Source organism: Harmonia axyridis, chromosome 3, assembly GCF_914767665.1.
Source record: "Harmonia axyridis chromosome 3, icHarAxyr1.1, whole genome shotgun sequence".
Classification (NCBI taxonomy): Eukaryota; Metazoa; Arthropoda; class Insecta; order Coleoptera; family Coccinellidae; genus Harmonia; species Harmonia axyridis.
Window position 1 is genome coordinate 38,288,269 of NC_059503.1, and position 17,133 is coordinate 38,305,401.

General features: G+C 35.7%; 1 protein-coding gene across 1 annotated transcript in view; it reads right to left on the reverse strand.

Annotated features, from left to right (window-relative positions):
* Positions 1 to 11,857, reverse strand: part of LOC123674558 (NACHT and WD repeat domain-containing protein 2) — a 41,066-nt gene extending 29,209 nt beyond the window's left edge. Inside the window, exons 1-2 of the mRNA XM_045609463.1 lie at positions 11,649 to 11,857; positions 9,029 to 9,117 (exon numbers count right to left, since the gene is read on the reverse strand). Coding sequence (XP_045465419.1) covers positions 9,029 to 9,117; positions 11,649 to 11,751 — 192 coding nt within the window. The 5' untranslated portion in view covers positions 11,752 to 11,857. The remainder of the gene's footprint in view (positions 1 to 9,028; positions 9,118 to 11,648) is intronic.
* Positions 11,858 to 17,133: the final 5,276 nt, after the last annotated feature.

Sequence of the window (17,133 nt, forward strand, 5' to 3'; positions counted from 1 at the left end):
AGTCAATAAGAACGGACCTCTTTCTGTGAAATAGTTCAGAAGCTCAGAGTTTGTGAAACTTATGTTGAAGCATTGTCTATTGAAAGGTCATTCAAGAAAACTTAATATTTTCTGAGTTGTATTAAAAAAAAACACCAAAAACTGATCTTTTTCATTGTTTCGTCACGAAACTTTGGTGGCAAACTTCACATTCGGATTCAGCACCCAAAAAACATGTAGAATCGAAGAAATCAAAACTACCCCAAAATTTTCCCGCTAGGGGCCCTTATGAGCACATATTGACAGGATCATTATTTTGTTGGCTGCTTCTAAATCCAATTTTGTGAATTCGAAATCATACGAAGAATCATAACTCCAATCAATCAAACACGTGAATGATGATAACACAAATTGATGTTTGAGAATTCTGTTATTCAATCGAAAATTTTGAACCCAGATGTTCCTATTGCATCGGAACTCTTTTCGAGTATAATAATTGCATATTTTTCACAACCGAGCAATCCCAGCATCCGTCAGCAACTTTGTCGGCTTTAGGAAGTGTGAAGTAGCACGCGTTCAACCATGATACTTGACACAAAGCAATAATGTTATTTCTTTGACAACATGGTTTTCAACTACTGAACAGACCTGGTGGCAAACAAATTAGAATTTTATTGTTATCTTTGAGAACCCCTTAAACCCGCCATTCGCCAGATTCCCCTTTTCGAGCATTGATGGGAGCATCTTCCAGTCGAGCAGTCAAGTTCAGTCTTTGATTTACAGTAGGGCGGCCGAGTCCCCAGCTGCTCGACTGTAAATAGACTGGAAGATGCTCCGAATGCTCGAGAAGGTTGCCGATCGAATACCTAAATGATGCTGAATTATAAACATTAAAAGAAAATCTATTAGAGACATAATGTTTTTTCCATTGAAAAACTTTTTCTGAATTGTTTTTAGTGCGTTAGTCGTTAACAATATAAATATAAGGTGTGTGAATAAGTCTTTCCCGTTTTTTTTCAAATTTTGAGCCTTTATTGTGAAAAAATGGTTACAAATGAATTATTGAAAGTATTGGCCATCGCTAGCTACAACTTTTCCCCATCTTTCTGGCAACATACGAATCCCGTTGCGAAAAAATTCGACCGGTTTGGCCTCTATCCAGTCATCCACCCATTTTTTGGCTTCCTCGTAGGAATGGAAGTGCTGGTCAGCCAGGCCATGCGTCATCGATCTGAAGAGATGGTAATCAGACGGAGCAATGTCTGGACTATACGGCGGGTGGGGTAGGACTTCACATTTGAGCGTTTCTAAGTATGTTTTCACCGGCTGTGCAACATGTGGGCGAGCATTGTCATGTTGCAAAATAACTTTGTCGTGCCTGTCGGAGTATTGTGTCCGTTTTTCTCGTAGTGCGCGGCTCAAACGCATCAATTGTCGTCGATAGACCTCGCCTGTGATCCTTTCATTCGGTTTCAGAAGCTCATAGTAAACCACACCTAACTGGTCCCACCATATACAGAGCATGAGCTTGGCGCCATGAATATTTGGCTTGGCCGTCGATGATGATGCATGGCCGGGTAGTCCCCATGATTTTCTTCGCTTCGGATTATCGTAACGGATCCACTTTTCATCGCCAGTCACGATACGATGCAGAAAACCCTTTCTTTTATGTCGTTGAAGCAGCTGTTCGCAAGTGAAAAAACGCCGTTCGACGTCTCTCAGCTTCAGTTCGTACGGCACCCAATTTCCTTGCTTTTGGATCATTCCCATGGCTTTCAAACGCTTGGAAATGGTTGTTCGGTCAACTCCCAATGCTTCAGCAAGTTCTTCTTGCGTTTGACACGAATCTTCATCAAGCAAAGTCGCCAATTCTTGATCTTCAAAGATTTGCGGCCGCCCGGAACGCTCCTTGTCTTCCACGTCGAAATCGCCACTTTTGAAGCGTCGAAACCATCCGCGAACACTTGAATCATCGACACAACCTTCTCCATAAGCTTCCTGAAGCAACCGATGCGCCTCGGCAGCAGATTTCTTCAAATTGAACCAATAAAGTGAAACTTCCCGCAAATGACGTCGACTCGGCTCAAATTTCGACATTTTCACGATTTCAATTTATGATGCGAAAAAATTTCAACTAATGTGTTAGTGTGGAATTGTTGACAGATGAATAAGCTTTGATTATGACATATGTAACCATTAAATACTCGCACAGTATTGGTGGCGCCATCTCTTACAAAAAACGGGAAAGACTTATTCACACACCTGATACAACAAAAATTCTAAACACAGTTCTAGTGTTTAGTAATTTACGATTTTCATAACTATTCAGCTTTTTTGTAAGTTCTTCACTACCTCTCAGAACACTAATATAAAATAATCTTGACAATTACAAAAAAAAAACATAATTTAAAAAAAATTTGTTTAGTTTTGTTTTATTAGGCTGGAGGCCTCATTGATGTGGTACAAAAATGAAAATAGTCGATATAACATAACAAAAATAGTGAAAACAATCAAACAAAATACGCATATCACAGTTATTAAACAAAAACAGCCAGAAAACGTTATAGTGATCAAGAAGTATAAATACACTTGGGGCAAATGCGTTTACTTCATAATTTTGATCACTGGTAATTGTTCATATTTGTTAACGATGCAGCTGAACTAATAGCATTTACTCTTGATTGAAAGCTGATTCTTCTTTGCAATTATGAATATTTCCACGATGCTTGTGGGGGTATTTACTCTTTTTAAACGGATCTCCTTGATGCGCCACTGGCAGACAGTTTGAAGAAAACCAAAGGAAACTTAGTTTCGACTTCTTAAAAATAGGTTGGTTCTTCCGAAAAAGGAATCCATTTCTGTTTCTATTTAGTTTTAAAAACCATTAACAAACATTCTTCGTGTCCGTCTGAAAGTATTTTCGTCGCCCTTTCGGAGAATTCTATCCATTTGCGTTCGACCTTGATACTCTTTTAAGGCCGGTACAAGATGGTACGACTATGACCTCCTACAGGGGGTCAATCGATATTTGCATGAACTTTCATTTTTGCATGCATTCTAAATTTCCAGGATGATATTGGGGGTGCTATTTGCAACAAAAACTCTCCCTAAGAAAGATTTGTATTGATGAGTGTTTGAATGTTTTGAATAAAATTGGAATTATCCGTTCATTCTTTTATCAAATTTTCGCGTGAAACATCGATTCAAATTGCCATTATCTTACGAATAGGAGGTACACAGGGTGAGTCTTTGACTTGGACATATATTTCGACCAAAGATTCCTGACGTCAATGGACGCACTATTTTCCTTTACCATTTTTTCCTATTCGGGTCGTCTGAAAAAATAAAAAAATGTAATATATATTTGCGAGATAGTTATATCTCGCAAATAAAATGCAATCGAAGGAAATGATTCTTGGAATATAGTTTTTTATTGATGTGATGAAGCTTTCCGAACATAAAATTCCATCAGTCTGGTCAACACCAGAATACTCGCTATACTAACTCAGAAAAAAATCGAATCGGAAAAAAAGTGAAGGAAAAAAGTGTTTCCTTTGACCTCAGGAATCTTTGGTTGAAATATGTGTACCTATAAGTAAAGACTCACTCTTTATAAGTACACAAAAATAAGAACAAATATCTGTTCCATTGCAATCAGATATGCATGTATATAGTACATGAAACAAGTTACTCATTAGGACTGCTTAAGACTGAGTAAATCCCAACAAACTCATGGTTTTTGAATTAACCTTCAATGATGTGTAAAATTAATGTTATATTTGTAATAACCAGCAATAAATCTCTCTGTCTCTCTCTATGGCTATAGTAACGAGATAAACATACAATTTTGTACAGGGCTTGAAAACATTATCGAACATCCACATGCATAATTCAAATCTGCAACATATCTTGTTATCACTGAGATATTAGGTTTTTTCTTCTTGAACTTTCTACGGTTCTGATGATCAACATATGAAATTAAGCATAACATGAATTCTATTCCATCTTAATGGAAAATTGAATCTCTATGAAATATGTAGATTTGAAATTAACAGGAAAATTAAATTTGGAAGGACAATATTTATGGAACTCCTATATTCGGATTTCGCTCTGTTCCGTTCGAGATTTATATTGTCTACGGATGGACTGAATCGAATTTAACCACTGATGCACTATCAATGAGTTCAACTTTATCGTTTGGGACCAATTCCAGTTGATAATTCAAAAATACGTGATGTCTTCTTCGGGGAACGAGCGCTCAAAAAAAGGTACGTATTCCTAAAATTATTGACTTTTGACTAAATCTATGGAAAATAGGTGTCTTTATTATCTGTCTCGTTTAGTTACTATGCGTGACGTAGCAACACATAAGTATTTTAATAATCTATGGTGAAGACACTGATTCCCACTGGATTAGGTCCAGCGACAAGAGCAATTCAACTCTTGAAACCGTTGCTAATTGAAAAAATCGCTGTTTGGATTAGGTACACACATTTAGATTCGGCTTTGGATGGAAAATGGTGATGACTGCGTACCTATGGCTTGAATTTCCTATTTCTGTGGAGTCATGGATCGTCGCTTATAAAGCTAGGAGGATCAATGCGATATAACAGTAAAATTTTCTAAGAAAAGCTCTGGTGGACGGAATAATTTCGGTATATCTCTTGGAACTTCTTTCTCTTTTGCAGTATCAGCCTTTTACTGCTCAATTCCAATATAATTCACCTCTGGTGGACTATTTTGATCTGCTTTAGCAGGTGGCACTATTCCACTCAGAAGGTTTGTGTAATCAATTTTGGCTTTAACACACACTTTCTAGGAAGTGTCACCCGAGGTCTTTTATGCTTTCTAGGGGCTTTTTCATCATAGTCGCAAGCCTTCCTTATAAGGGAGTTTGCGTGATTTTTTATTTTACTGAAGGTCTTTATGCTCAGGTCTTTTAGATGGTAGACGATGCATTTACGGCTCGTATCAGGATCGTATTCTGCACGACTGGAAGTCTCTGTAGATGGATCTACAACGTTGGTTGCAACGCTGCTGCTGCTGTCTTTCCTTTTATCACAGCTGATGTGACGTGTTGTTTACAAGTAATCACTCCCAGATACTTGGCCTCGTTTTTCCATTTGATCCTTCTACCGAACATCACTACGTGTCCTTGGGGATCTTCGGCTGAAAAAAAAACGACTTCGCTCTGGTCAGTGTTTACTTAAATTCTTTTTCGAGTAAACCAAGATTGAAGTCTGTAGATGGCTTCTTGTAGGTAGGTTCTTCTTTTCCATTTCGGGACACCACGAACTGGCAAGAATGGCGGTTTTGTCAGCGTGCAGTTCCATGGAGGTGTTCTTCATTTTTGGCATGTCGGATACATATATTGTAGACAATAACGGCCAAGCAGAGATCCTTCCGGAACTCCGGCTGAAAGAGTCCCCTCTGAAGAGAGTACTCCGTCAACTCTTGTTCTAAACTTGCAAGAATGCAGGTAAGAGGCTACAAGTTGGACCATGGACAGTGGGAAACCGGCCGCAAGCAGTTTGTATAGTAGGCCTTTGTGTCATACACTATTGAAAGATTTGGCCACATCCAAGAACACATCCCCTGTGACTTGTTTGTTAGGTATATTATTTCTATTTCCTGATAAAATAATATTTGGAATCGTTCAAGACACAAATCAACGCCATGAAAAAATATTCACTGTTTATATTTTGAAATGTATGGAAACCAGAATTCAAATGAAAAAATCCATTTGTTTGTCATCCAGACCTTTTCTAAGAAATTATAAGATCTATTCTCTTGAAATTTCATACAAAAATCAGTTGTTACTCTGCATTGATCCTACTAGCTTATTAATGGAAATAACCAAACAAAATCTTTCTATTTTTGATATTATTAGAAATAAACAAACATGTAAAATTTGCAGTGCTGTATTTGATATTTGGATTCTACATATTTCAAATCGTAATCTATGTAAATTGTAGGCAGATTACATTTTTTTTCGATTGAGGTATTGCAAAGATTTACCATTAGAAATAATAAACAAGAAGTAACCTCCAAATATTCACAATTATTATATAGAACAGACAATTCACATAAGGTAGAGTAAATTAATAAAACACAGTTGCGACACGAGTGGTCTCGTTTTTGATTGGCTGCCGCTTTCTGAGCCTAAATATGGCGGCTTTTTACATTCCCCGTTTACCTGATTTTTGGGATTTATTCAAAATAAGGACCCTCTTCATTAAGTCAATTAATTGAATTTGTTCTATATACAAATCTGTCAGGCCCAATAATTTATTTTTGACGTAGTGTCAGTTCAGTTCACCAGTAAATCGTATTGTATGGTTAAGCCTCGCCCCATTCGCCATTTTTAGGCTCAATTCGAACTTATTTCCTCCACTGTGTTTTATTAAGACATTGTAACATAAGGCATTTTCAGGTACCTATCCGAAATTTATGTGAGATTTGTCATGAAATATATTATTTTTCGGTAGTGAACAATATTATATAATTTTTTTGATGAAATAAAATATTCACGTATGAAAGTTAAAAACGAATGATGAAATGAAATGTTCAAAGGTAATTGTACAATGCTTCACCAGTTGTGTACGATGTTTTTATTTTCTCCACCTAAGTATTTAATTATGTGTAGCGCAATATAATTCGAGTTATGGGAATACACAGATGTTCAAGTCATTAATTCCCTCCAAATTACCGAAAGTTCAGCATTTAACTATCTTGGTTGTCACGAGGAAGTCGTACAATGGGTCCTTGTGGAACCATCTAAAGAAGTACAATGAAAGGGAATGTTTGATGATTTGCATTCACGTGAAAGGCTGCATAATTAATAACATCAACATTGAATCAAATCTATTATACCCTCGATTATATCCGCTATGTATTGGTGCTAGAGAAACTATGTAGAATAGATGAGTTCTCGAATAATTTTTGGTATCTTTTTTAAATATAATATTTCATTGAAATCAGGTTAGACTATCTAGCTTTTGCCGTCCAAGACATGATTTGGCCTAGTGATCAAAGAAATCTTCCTTTTCGACTCTTTCTTACTGATCTCATCATTGTTGTTTTTTTGAGTGCTTGTTCCGTTGTTCCCCTTTCATCAGGTTGAAAAATAAAAACCTGATATTTCAGTGATAGAGCTTGATGATGATGATGATTTCAGTGACAACATATCCTAGCGAGTTGAAATTTTGTATGTCTATAGAGAAGAGAACAAGCTCTTTGCGAAAAATTATAGAAAATTAAAGAATAAATTTGAAAAAGAAACATTCAATATCGATCGATCGAGTTGATACGTTACCTGTATATGTAGCTTCGTGCCAAATTTTGAGTAAATAGCACTAGTCCCAGGAAATTCGAGAAAAATATCAAAAAACAAAAACTTAATATCTCAGTGAGAACATATCCGATTCTGTTGAAATTTCGCGTGTATTTATAGAATGATGGTTCGTGCAAAATTTCGTGTTAGTAACGGCGTCAGAACGATTGAAAGTCGCTCTATTCTCGATGGTGGATCGACCGTAGGAAAGAAGTCGACCGGGTCAGATAGCAATAATGATAGAGAGATGTTTTTTATAAGCTTCTTCATATCATCAATAAAATTGTTCCAACAAAGTTAGGTACTTTCATTCTATTTTTATGACTTGTTACCTTGCAGATTAATTTTTATAGGAGGGGATCTTTATTCAATCATATTTTTTTTGAGTTAAAATTTTTTCTTTTGTGTGAATTTAAGTGCGAGGTACCTTGCCTCGTTATCGTTATGATAAAATAATATATTTATTTTGAAAGGTTTTTTTTTTATTCTTTATTTTATTTTGAAAATACATGCTTTTCAAGCTCATTGATTAATTAAACATTCATGAGTCCCAAATTTTATAAATAATTGAGTTTAATAAAAAGTATGAGGAATAGAGTGAAAATTTGTCCTATTTTTATAGGACAAAATTTCACTCTATTCTGTCAATTGGGGCCAAACCAGTTGAAAATCCTTTTATTTTTATAAAAGGATTTTCAACTGGTTTGGCCCCAATTTATGTTGAAATTATAACTGTAACGATAAGAGTTCAAAATAAAATTTTATTTAGATAATCTATTACTTTCTATTATTTTAAAATTGATAAAAGGTCAAAGATGAAGAATTGCGATTTATATTCCTAAAGCAATTACTCCCCTTAATTTATTAGGGATTGAGCGAAGAATATCATAAGCGAATAAAAAGTATCATTCAGATTGGATATGAGGCGGAGTAGATGAAGGATTAGCTGGATAAAATTCCAGACGTAAAAGAGTTTATATCAGCGATTTCCTCATTGGTTTTTATATTGGTGTTCATTACATGACTTGAAGTTATAGGAATTTTTAGGCGTTCGTTCATTCATGTGCTAATTGCGCCCTCGGAGATCACAGGATAGTATATAGGGTAATGTAGTCTCGTATGCACAATTGGCGGAATGACGAGCGCTCTAAAGCTCCTGACTTGACGTCAGCGATTTCTAAATGTTTTTCTTTTTGATCTGTACAGATTTGTTTTTACGAATGAAAGTAAAGTAGCAATTTTGCCATTTTGAAACATCCTTGAAAAATGTAGACATAGTTTTAATTGAATTGTTGAACCTAGCATTGAACTACAAATTACTCGAGAACGAGATACTATCGAATATTCAGTAAAGAATATCTTTATTCATTTGAAATGAGACAAAATTTGAGATCAAGTCAAGTATAAAAACGAAGTGCTACTGAACAATTCGAGTTTTGTCATTGCATGAAATGGAAAAATATTTCCCATGAAGCATTTTAGAAAGTTACCTTCTAAGATAATTATCGAAATTGATTCTAGAGAATAAACTAAATATATTTTTGCTGTGAATTACATCCTAAAAGTATGGGTACAACTTTATGGAATACTATGTTGATGCTATAAAGAAATAATTCAAAAGAAATGCCAGAAAAATTCTAATCGTACCTACAATCTTTTTTTTTTTAATCCCTGAGTAATAACGCTGAATGATATTCTTATTTTCAAATACCTTACCTGAAATTCCAGACCGTGTTTTTCTCGACAATAATCTTTGATTCTTGGATAACATTTTGCCATTAGTGTGTTTCTTTCCATTGTTGTATCTGTATTTGAATGAAGAAAAATATTAGAAAATGTTTATTTTAATTATATCTGAATTAGTTTTCGGAATATTTGTTAACGTTTCGAATGTTATGAGATCTTTTTTCATGTTTAGTATTAACAGCATTTGGTTAACACGAGTTAATTTTTTTAGATCGTTATGAAAAATTCAAAATACAAAAATTCGGAATGTAATCTGTAAATTTCCGCAAAATTGTAAAGAAATTGCACTCTATAAATTTATAACCATCTGGTAGAGAGCAAATCTACAGTTTTCAAACTAATTTTGCCATGTTTATTTTGGTTTATGTTTTGTTTATGTTTCTATGTTTTCTATCTCGACATTCCTAGGCCTCTGTGAAATCTGTCAGAAGCTTAGCACTGTAGAGTTTGGAGAAACGGTTCTGCTCTGTGTTCTACGCTACTGTGTTCCATTGTACTTGAGGAGCATCATAATCAATTTTTTACCCAACAGCGAATGATATGTTGCATTAAACTATTCAATAATAGAAAATAACACTTATCATTCCTTGCTTCATGAATTCAAGTTTCAGTTATACAGGGTGTTTCATTGGGAAACGGAAATACTTCACACGTGCATATGTGGCACCAATGCGGTTCTGGGGATATCCCATTTATTGGGTCTTACTGTCTTCGTAGTCGAGAAACAGGGTGTTTTATGAATTTTGCCCGTTTCTTTCTGAGGCTATATCAAACGAACCACGCGGTATATCTTCTTTATAACTGGCAAATATGTTCCTAATTGAGAGCCCAAACGTATCATTCAATAACCGAAAATTATGAATCGTTTGAACTTCGAAACAACACCCTGTACATCGGAATTTTGAAAATCTGTTTTGATATTCAGAAACACCACTAAGAACTAAACTGAGACGTGTACTTCTAATTTTCGCGCAGACAGTTTTACTGCACAAATTTTCAACGTAAAAGTGAAGTTTTTAAGAACTTGGATACTTGAAAGTGGTTTGAAGTGACTTTTAACAATAAATTATCAAAAATATTGAATCCATGATTATTTCAACTTTACTTTGTAATTCATTTTTACATTGGTTTTCCTTTTTATATGATAGCAGTATACTATTTCAACTTTTGAATTTTCGATAATAATTTTAATTTGTAAGGGTACTGAAGAGTTTAAAGAAAAACGATATAATTAAATGTAGAAATAAATGAATAATAGTATATTCTAAAACAAGTTGCAGAATGGGCTTCTATTCCAACACGAATGCGAAATTCGAAAACGAGCGACGAAGGAGCCAGTTTTGGAACGTATGAGTGTTGGAATTGCCTTCTTCAACGAGTAGATTTTAGACAATATTTTCTCTATTTCAGTATAGTTTTGTGGAATATTGTCGGAATTCAATCAAAAATTCAGATCATACATCCTTGTGACATTTTTATTATATCTTGGCAGTTGCTGTGACTGTTACGAAAATTGACATATTACGGAATTTCAATTTGAATCGTATGTTTTGAATTTTGAAATAATTTATAATTACGCATTGAATTCGTGAATTATGTCTGACGAAATCGATTTAACACCAACAGAATTAAGAGAAATTGCGAATAATGTCTCAAATCATTTCACTAAATCTAAATTATATTATATTGACAATAATTGATGTTGAATTTTGATAGGATTGGAAGTCTGACGTTTGAGTAGACAACCACAAAACGAAAAATATAACTGAAAACAGTGCTGTAATGAGTTCATTACACCACTGTTCTTAGAACTGTAATGAACTCATTACGATACTGAAATAGAGAATAGTATATTCTTAAACAAGTTGCAGAATGGGCTCCTATTCCAACACGAATGCGAAATTCGAAAACGAGCGACGAAGGAGCGAGTTTTGGAACGCATGAGTGTTGGAATTGCCTTCTGCAACGAGTATTAGACGATATTTTCTCTATTTCAGTCAAGTTTCGTAAAATATTGTCGAAATTCAATGAAAAATTCAGATTATATATCCTAGTGACTTTTTTATTGTATCTTGGCAGTTGGTGTGACTGTTACGAAAATTGACAGATTACGGAATTTCAATATGAATCGTATGTTTCGAATTTAGTCATAACTTACAATTACCCATTAAATTCGTGAATTATGTCTGACGAAATCGATTTGACACTACCAGAATTAAGAGAATTTGCAAATAATGTAGCAAATTATTTCACTATATCCCCAAATTATATTATATTGACAATTATTGACGTTTGTCGAAATTTGATAGGATTGGAAGTCAGCATAGGCAACCACACGAAAAATATATCTGAAAACGATGCTGTAATGAGTTCATTACAGCACTGTTTTTAGAACTGTAATAGACTCATTACGATACTGAAATAGAGAAAAGTTTTTTATTCTGACAGATGTTAAATAACAAAATTCTGCCACTGTACAGAGTTTCCTTTGTAGCCAATTGTCAATTCTATGAAATTTGTGGAATGATTCAGAGATTATACATGGAATCAAGAAAAATGCTCCGGAAATTTCTTAACGTAGAACACTTACCAGTGAAGGTTGAACTGGTGAAAATTCGAACTATTTTTGAACTGACGGGCGGAAGTTTTTCCAGAGAACCCGCGAAAATTAAATCTACGATCCGGTCGTCCATCTTTAACGGAAGTTTCCGATTTCCTGATTTACATAGGAAGGGGTTTCGTCGAATGCGGAGCAGACACTAAACCTTCAAATTAAGTTTTATGCAAAACCGCGCCAACTTACAGGGTCGATAAATTGATCCGACGAAATTCTGGTGCCTGATTTTGTCAGATACCCCTTCTTCTACTTTGAAAGAAGGAAAACTATAGTTCTCACAATTAGAAATAACGAATTTCCACTAGGAGAGTTGAAAGAGTGAAATACATAACTGAAATATTAAAAAAATTCGTTCTTTAAATTCCCTGATAACGATATTATATTTTTGTGAATTTGTTCTAGGGAATATCAAACAATAAGTTTAGACTGACAACACAAATTTCTATCCACCTTCCTATAGACTCGGTACATCTGAAAGAAAATTTGAGGTGTATAAGTACCAATCGATGTTCCAACTCCGCTGAATTGTTTCAGTTCGTCATCTGATTCCGGGGAAAAATATAAACTAAAACTTTATTTTAAATAGACTCATTTTATATTTATTGCTTTTTTTATGTTCTGGTTCCCACGAGAGGAGATATCCTGTAATGTTCAGAGAACATCGTGAGAACCAAGGGAAAGAAGGAAGAAATGTTTTTTTTTTTTGAATTTATGAAGGTTATATGCCTCGGGGTCCGGGGAACACCATCCTAGGCAATGTGTTCCAGAGCCTTGCTGTTCGTTGGATGAACGAGTCTTTGAAGAGAGATGTTCTGCAGGTCTCCAACGCGACCACAAAGGGGTGTGAAGACTGAACTTGATGGGTTAACCTCGAAGAGACTGCCAAAGGAGGAACGATCTTTGATAGTTCAGAAGAGTATCGCCCATGAAAATATCTATAAAGTAGCTTATGATTTATAGGTTGAATATGAAGAACATTTTCTTTAAATCCACTCAATATTTTTTTTTAGTCTAAACATATGTTATGTGATAGATACTTCAATCGAATAGTCTTTCATTTCTCAATTCATTATGAGTTCATTTCATTAATTTTTCGAAGGGCGAGCCAAAAGAAAGGAATTTCGGAATAGTTATTCCCTCTTCTGGATTCATTCATATCATAGTATAAAATTCACATAAACGTAATCTCAAGTGAAAATAGCTTGTTTATAATGATGGGGATCCATTCCATACCTGAACACATAAACAAAGTTTCGAGTCAAGCTAGTGAAAAATAAAGCATTTTCTACGTATTGGTGTCGAATTTTATGTTACGTACGAAAATTTGCCTTAGATTTTTCGGCTGCACCTCCTGATATAATTTTGATCGACTTTTTTCTGGGGGTACCTTGAGTCCAAGGTATATAGTTATTGGCCTTATATTATGAATGAACTGAGAGAAAGAGTTAGGACAGAATTTGAGTAGTTAATATGTAGTTTTTTTCATAAAGTTTGGATGAGTGATTGAGACTTTGAATACGTTTTCTCTGCTTGAGATATAAGTATTTAATTCTATATAAAGATATGATCAAATTCTGTGGAAAATAATTTCCGAATAAATAAATGATAAAAATAGAGAGCTATTACCCATGTATCTAAAGTAGATGTCCGCATGCTCGAATTTGTAGCCACTTAGACACTGACCTAGAACTATAGCTGCGAAATGGTAGAAGAAAGTTTCGCTAGCGCCGGAATACGCTCTATTAGTGTGACGTCACACACCGCCATTTTTGGTTTGTCCTGTCAGTGTTCGGAATACAAACAAATAAACTGTCATTCAAATTAGTACGGTGTCGTTGAAGGAATTGGCTTATTTTCAGGAATAAGAGTAGGATTTCAGTATTAATTGATAGACAGAAGGAACGAGGTTAATACCAGAAGGTTTGAATCCTGTATCATTCCCCAAATTTTGTAAGAAGCCGTGTTTATTAGTTGAACTTCTAGTTCGAACTTACTGGCATTAATCTCGTTCCTTCTGTCTATCAATTAATAGTGAAATCGTTACTTAAATAATCTTATTTATCAAAATAAGCCAATTTCTTCAACGACAACGAACTAATTTGAATGACAATTTGTTTGTTTGGATTCCGAACCAGTGGCGTAACTAGATTTGACTCATGGGGGGTTATGATGGGTAGTGGCAAGTTTTAGTGAGTGACCTGAACTGAAGTGAAAAGCGGGGGGGGGGATTGTTATCGTTTCTATTTGAAGATTTGTGTGAAATACTCTTTTGAAAGAATTATTTGATCATACAGGCACAATATATATCATACTATTGAATGTTACACTTCATAAACAATGAAATACGTGTACGAATTAAAAAAAGATTGAAAATATTCTAAAATATAAATGTATAAGTGAAAATTGCTATCACGCTCCTCAATACAATCATTCAAGAAAGTCTAAATTCAAGACGGCGAGGTGTTTTTGCCAGCTCGTCCAATACTTCAGCAGCATTGATATCTAGCTCTCTGTGAGTATTGAGCATAGCAAGCCTGTTCAACCTTTGCTGGCCAGTTGTGTTCCTTAAGTATGTTTTCAATCTTCTAAGAGAAGAGAAGGACCTTTCACTGGTTGATGTCGATAGAGGAAGAGTGGTAAGAATTTTCAGGAGGGTGTTGATAGTGGGGAAAATATCCTGATGGCAGGCAGTGTAATAATTGATTGCCTTCCTTGAGCTAATTTTCAAATCTTTCACCCTCTCGTTCCACATATGGAGTTCCCCAGTGGCAGCGATATCACCAATTTGAATATCTGCCTGATAGAAATTCAGGAGCTTTTTAAAACTTTCTTCCTGTGTTCTGGTGATTTCAGCATTACTGGTAGAGGTCGGTATAAGACACTCAAAACTTTTCAGTACGTCTTGATGTTTCAGAAAGCGACTATTTAATTCACTCAAAAAGTGATCTGAAAATGGTAAAAATAGGGATATCTTAAAGTATGATTGAGGATTGTCGGTTTCAATGTTGCACCTAAGAGTTTGTCGTCCAGTTCTTCTTGGGGCTTTTATTGAGGTACTGAGTAATTCAGCCATAGTCTCTAATGCATTAAATATGGTTGCGAATTCTTCTTCAGCATTAGTTCTGATTTTTTCTATCATCCCTTTTAGATTAGTCACCATGTTCATAGCATTTAAAAGATCGATATGTTCATGCTGCAAAAATCGATCAAGGGGTTAACTTAAGGAAAATACTCTAGCTATCACTTGCAAACTGATTATAAAGGATGAAGTGCACATAAAAGCTGCTATGCCATCGACGCTGATTGTACATTCTTCCACTGTGAAACTTCTTCAAGAGCCTCCTGGACAGCAGGTAACATTTCTTGAAGTAGTAATATTGAATCATGGCGCTCAACCCACCTAGTTGGACAGAGTTGTTTTAGACGAGTAGATTTGGCTTCAGGGAACAGTTTATTAATTGCTCTTGTAATAACCTCCATTCTTTTTGGGGTGTTAAAAAACACACATAGTTATGTTGCAGTCCCACAGCAATTTCTGATCTCAGAATTTGAATTGAATTTGAATTCTGAATGTGAGCTGTTGTGGCCGTTGTGGGGAAATACATATAATATCGAATTCGAAATTTGTAATTTTTGCCCCAAAAACACCCAAGTGAAAAACTGAAACCCTCAAATTTTCCCGAGTGTTCAAAAATCCCCCAAATTTGGGGGAAAATACCCCAACATGAAACATGACAACCCTGGATGATTGCAATAAGCAATAACATAATTAAGTGACTTGCTAGGCCCAGAGGCGCCGAGTATTGAGGGGCACTTACGGTGCCCCGATTCCCTCAAATGATAGTATTATTCGCTCTTGGTTAGGCGCGGTTCTGGGCGAGAAGACTATTCTACTTGTAAAAGTAAGAAATAATACTGAAAAGAGAGGGAATTTTGGTATCTTGCTTAAATAGCTGATGAATGAGAAAATTGCTTACACTTCAAATAAGCATTTTTTCATGTAGTACAATTTAAAAATATTTTTCTTCTCACAATGATACTTCTGTAATTCCACAATAACAACTTCAAAAAAGCAAAATCTTCCAAGTTATTTTTTTATTGTTCTGCCAAAAAAATTTTTTCCTTCTGATCAATGGGGGGGGGGTTACGTCCCCAATAACCCCCCCCCCCTCGTTACGCCCATGTTCCGAACACTGACAGGAGAACTAAAATGGCGGTGTGTGACGTCATCACTAATAGAGCGTATAATACAGCACCGAACCAAGTTTTAGTACGTTGTAGAAGTCCTATACCAGCCAAGTTTGCAGCCTAAGCGGAAGTTAATCATGAAGTCACCCAAATACGAGGCTTACGATAAACTGGAAAACGGAGACAATCAGAAGATTGAGACTAAGTGACCCCTAGAAGAAAAAACCTGATGCCTATTGCCTATTCGACATGAGAAAATCGGAAAACGTAAGCCCTTACAATTTTCCCGTCATTTACAAAAGGTGTCTATGAAATCACTTCGAATTTTTATTCGAAGTGATATCTGCGGTGTAGTCAACATGTGCAGCTGCTCTTCCTTGATCATAGCTAAAGACACCTGGCGTATTTAAGGGTTTGCTTTTGCACGTCACCGAGGCCGCCGCCTTCACAACACCCTTCTGATTGTTTGAGTTCCCATTCCCAATCTTGAAATTTGGACTATAAAACGCCACTCATACCTTCTAAAGGTTCAGCGATGAAGTATCACAAGGACTCAACTTCTAATTCAATGATATCAATGATGTGTTGATCGCCACATCATCCGTAGAGGAACACAAGGGACTCCTCCGCATCATTTTCCAAAGATCTCATAATTAATGCATAGTTCGAGAACTAGCAAAATGTGTCTTTGTAAAATCAGAAATGAAATTCTTGGATTATTCAGTTTCCGCCGAAGGAACGAGACTATAAAGATAAAGTGAAAGATATGACATTGTTTGGGAAGTCATCTAGGTGGTATTATCAGAAAGCTGGTAGACAATTCAACCCAGCAAGAATTGACTGGGCGATAAAAAGCTTTCAACCCTTCAAATCAGCGGGAACGGACGAACTTTTTCCTGCCATGATTGCTCCGAAATCATGGACGGAAGCAAGAGTAGTATTTATACCAGTTGACAGGAAGGACTCATCGGAGGCCAAATACTATCGGCTGATATGACCATGGACAAAATAATATAAGAGGAAATGTTAAGCTCCACAATAAACAGTTTGTCTATAGGGCGGATAGATCTACTGAAGACGCCCTGCATATCCCCATATGTACTGTGAAATTCTCCACTGTAAAGTGGATATTGGCTATGCTGAGGTGGTGGATTGTCTTGGCGCGACTTGGGGGAACGGAAGTGACTATGCTGACGTGCAGGAGATGTCCCCAAGGAGGGAAGCTGGGAGTCCCTGATGTGGAACTTGGTTATGAATGGTCTTCTGGAGA